The following is a 4,542-nucleotide window of genomic DNA, read 5'->3' as shown; positions in this document are numbered from 1 at the left end:
AAGATGACAAGGGACAATCCACAAATCGCAGCAGAAGGGGGTGAGATAAGCGCCAACTTCTGGGGGAGCGGAATCAGGTAAGTAAAATGGCTTTACACAATCCCCCACTGCAAGGGGGGTTGTGTAAATCGTGATGTCTGGTTTTAGTAAAACTGTAACAAAGAAGCACAAATAGAGAGACCAGCATTATTAACAATAAAAAAAGAGCTTTTGCTGCAATACTCATATTAAATCCGGCACTGTTCCCCCAAGTGATTGCTTTCTCTGAGTGATGACCAGTGTAATGTAACCCAATGTCTCTGAGCTGCCATGGACACAATTACACTAAACAGTCATTACACCTCAGTACATAAATGCTGTTGCGTACCATTGGAGGGGAAGGACCCATGACATCATCAGGCCAGCCAGAAGACTCTTGGGAAACAAGTATGAGGTGTTTTTGTTTGTTTGTTGTTGGAACGTGCAGGATGGGCCTCAGGGAAGAATAAAGTTGGGGCCCATTCACACCAGACCCAGTGTGTCCCGGCTGGAACGCACTGGATCGTAGTGTGGCCGGCTCAGTTTGTTGTGGTGCATTGACCTCAATGGCACCGTTGCCACGCCCTCTGGCCGCAATGCGATCGCCTGCACAGAAATGCATGGCACATCAATACCTGCGGCCCAGTCAGATAAAATAGTAATGTCTGTTGACTTCCCACAGTACATCCCTTTTTCTTTTTAGCTGCTGCTGGCATTGGGTGTTTATAGCACTTCATCTAATGCCACTATGGGTGTTATTTGTATATTATATCAGCGTTTTTCAACCACTGTGCCGCGGCACACTAGTGTGCCGTGAGATATTTTCGGGTGTGCCGTCAACAAATCGTTAATTTCTTTGATCGATCTTATCAATAAACAAAATCAATTAAATCATCAAAACCCTTTAATTATAGCAAAACCACCGAGACTAAGGGGTTGATTTACTAACCTTATAAACACACCACGAACGTGTATACACCTCTGCAGTGTGTTCCCTCCCAGCATGATCTATGGGAGGAATCTAAACACCTTTGTAATGTGTACACACCCAGCAGGTGTGTTGCGCAAAGCCCTGAAGGAATTCCAAGGTGATGTTGTGTAAATTAACTCTATGTTGCTTGCGTTGATGAATGCAGGAATGTAAATGCATGAGCTAACCATTTTTGTCTAAACTGTGAAGCAGCATTATATATGCATCATGTGCATGATTTTTCCATATATGGCATTAGTGGAAATATGCTTTTAGAGACTTTTTGGTTGATAAATACGTTTTGCTATGTGAAAATCACACGCACCTGGTGCGTGCGTGTGTTTAGGTTAGTAAATCACCCCCTAAGAGTCTCTGAGCTAATATAGCTTCATTCCCATATTCCACAGAAAAGTATGAAATAGAATTGCATAGCAGAATGACAGTTCAGTTCATCGAAGAACTCCTCATCTCCATTTGACTTTCTTCCCTCCTTTCCACAACACACCTCTTTTATTGTATCAAAGCCGTATATCCGGGTGAAGGCGCATCTTTCTTAATGTGATTATATTAGAAGTCGGTGGAATATATTTTTCATCCTCATGGCGAGATCCATTTGCCCTTCAATCTTTGCAAGTTTATCTTGCACATTTAGAGGCCTTCACCCCTGGAAGTATGGGTCACTAGCTGTATAGAACTTTCTCCTCTCCAGCCATGTCTTTGTTTGAGTGTCTTCCACATCATACAAGTTTCAGTGGCACGATGGGATCGTGTCCATATTCAGGAATCTGACGTGCATTTTCGTTTCAATAGCAATGCTCTGCCAAATCTACAAATAAAAGACATTTATTATTATATTCATTATGACCTAATCGTTTCACTATGATTTCTATAACCGGGTTAATATAAAACATACTTCAATAATAGTCATGAAGAAATATGTAATAGTTTCAGGAGCTTATCCGGACTCGAGAAATGAACAATGAGGCGCCGTGTAGCATGGAGCAATGTTTTTTCACCATACAGTTGGTCTGTGGTCTAGAAGAAATCATCTGTCATTTTATTGTAGCTGATCGTCCTCTCCTAGTATGGATCAGGGTGTCGCATAATGAGAGCTTCTGTGTGCTCTAGGAATCTTTTGTCAAAGGTACGCCCAGCACTAAATCTGGATTTGTATGTATGGACCCAAAACCGTTGTAGCCAATAATGGCAACCTTCGTATTGTCAATACAGGTTTCCTTTAAAGCTGTAAAAATTCAGGGCTGCCCACCTAAGACAGGCATGGGCAACTCCGCCCCTCCAGCTGTGCTTTAACTACATACCCCATCATGCATCTGTCACTGGGAGTCATACCTATAGCTGTCAGTCTCCTGCCTCATGGGACCTGTAGTTCCACAAGAGCTGGAGGGCCAGAGTTGCCCACCCCTGACCCAGGATACACCAGCTACGAGGAAGTCAGAGAGAAACCACCATCCACAAGTCCTATTTTTCAATAAATCTTTTCTATCTTCATTACATACCGTAGTTTAAACCCGGTGATGTCATCACCATGTCACTATGCTTCTCTATGCAATCCAGGCAGACCATGGCTGGTATGAAGGGCTGGCAGGATGCTTTACATAGCTGTCTGCAAATATCACTGCACCCTATTTCAGTACTCGGTTGGGAGGAGTTATGCAAATATGAAAATATCTTAATGGGTGGATATCACTCTGGGAGTGGGAGGGTGAAAGCAGGCTAAATTTGCATGAAGACCACCCTAGGTAATGCCCACATGTGATGCTGAGCCTCCATGATTGACTGGAATCCAGTAAATGAAAGGAGCAGACCTGGGACAGTAGGGCTGGGGAAGAAAGGGCAGCCAGGAAATGAGTCGGGCTCTATCTGACTTGCTGCAGCTTCTAATGCACAATGTGAGACGCTCACAGTGTGCAGTGAAATCAGACTAAGCAATTTTAGCGCCGGCAAGGATCCTGTACAACTGTGTAAGAGTAAAGGTAAGGCTGGAGTTCAGCTGACGTTTGTGTGGAAATTCCTTAATCCCTTTTCTCACAGTGAAAATGTTGCTTCCTGCACTAGCAATGTAGTGTTCTGTGCTGGCAGAGCTGAGTAACAGCCACGCCCCTTATTGCAAATGTCTTCTCCTAGACTTAAATTGCAGAGAAACTGAGGCAGCATGTATAATTTATACATTCTTAAGTAGGGTAATAATTGTCTTCCATGCAAAGCCCCATCAAAGTACCACTTTAAGTATGAAAGTAAAAGTAATGTGCTTGGATCCAATGAAGTTGTCCAAACTGAAGTTTAGAGCCTGATTTGCATTGATCATAATGTAAGCATGACCCTGCTGCATCTTAAGTCCACATCGCAATGTCCATTAAAGAGTTACTGAGCTCTGAATGTTGTGTCCAAAAAAAGGCAGGCAGGCACTCTATCTTCTTGTCTTGGTTGCCACAGAAATGTGAGTAATTACAACCATAAAAAAAGTCCTAACCCTTCCTCATTCTTTTCCATGTGGGTGATAGCTTCCATTCTCTCATGACAAGTTATTACACTCTGAAGTGAAACATGTACACTTTTACCTTTAGAAAGTCATCAAACGTTATTCCCTCATAGATCTGGTCCGGTGCCTGTTAAAGCGAGAATGAATAGAGATGAGATCAGTACAAGGTGCTATATGTTGTATTGTTATGTCACTAACATATCTGCCATATATTGGATAGACAATGTAGTTCTATGGCCGGCATTAAGCTGGATGTACAAGAGGGAGTGTGATCATTTATATAAAGCTATACACCTCTCTCACCAGTCTACTTCATTGAAATCTAGCAAGCTTTCAACATTTTAGGGTCTATTTATAAAGTCATTTCCATAGCTTATGTAAATGTAGCTGCAGTTTTGCTGAACAAAGAAGCTAAGCAATTTTATTTTATAAATACAACCCGTCTTTTCTTCATTTTCTGGATTTGTGGAATGTTTTTCAGTCTTCTTTTCTTTCTGTACACATGTTACAACAGCTTCTCTCTGTGGGCAGATGTATGAAAAAGCCATTCCCACTCTCAAAATAAGAACAGCAATGATAGGCATGTGTCTGGGGTGTGCCAGGTGTGCCTGGGCACACCCTAATCACCCCGAGTGCAACACCAAAATCCGGGCATCTTCAAATTGACAGATGGGCATGACCTGGGTGGGTGTGACAGTATGATGTGTGTGATTTGGAGGGGCACGGTTTCACCTCTGTCCTTGGGCAGCCGTCCACTGAGCTCCTCCCCTCCTCTCTTGGGTGCATATCACCTGCCGCCCTTGTGTAAGAAAGCGATGATTGGCTGGTCTTTTAGCTTCTTTCCTGTCTATTGGCTGGAGCTTCCTGCCTCCTTTTGTCCCTTCTCCAATCAGGTTGTGAGCTGGGGACAGAGGCCTGTTCTATTGGCTGGCCTGGAAAACGGTAAAGATGAGGAGCCAACAGTGAGCCCCGACTCTGACCGAGGTGAGGCCCCCAGCATACCGGGGACCAGGAGCTGGCTGAAATCTACTCCCTAGGTGAGAGCCACATTGAT

General features: G+C 43.5%; 1 protein-coding gene across 1 annotated transcript in view; it reads right to left on the bottom strand.

Annotated features, from left to right (window-relative positions):
* Positions 1–1,698: 1,698 nt before the first annotated feature.
* TESC (tescalcin) overlaps positions 1,699–4,542 on the bottom strand; it is a 50,956-nt gene continuing 48,112 nt past the window's right edge. Inside the window, exons 7-8 of the mRNA XM_018554281.1 lie at positions 3,568–3,615; positions 1,699–1,814 (exon numbers count right to left, since the gene is read on the bottom strand). Coding sequence (XP_018409783.1) covers positions 1,737–1,814; positions 3,568–3,615 — 126 coding nt within the window. The 3' untranslated portion in view covers positions 1,699–1,736. The remainder of the gene's footprint in view (positions 1,815–3,567; positions 3,616–4,542) is intronic.

Source organism: Nanorana parkeri, unplaced genomic scaffold (genome assembly GCF_000935625.1).
Source record: "Nanorana parkeri isolate BGI_ZX_2015 unplaced genomic scaffold, ASM93562v1 scaffold152, whole genome shotgun sequence".
Classification (NCBI taxonomy): domain Eukaryota; kingdom Metazoa; phylum Chordata; class Amphibia; order Anura; family Dicroglossidae; genus Nanorana; species Nanorana parkeri.
This window is presented reverse-complemented; position numbering and strand designations above follow the sequence as displayed.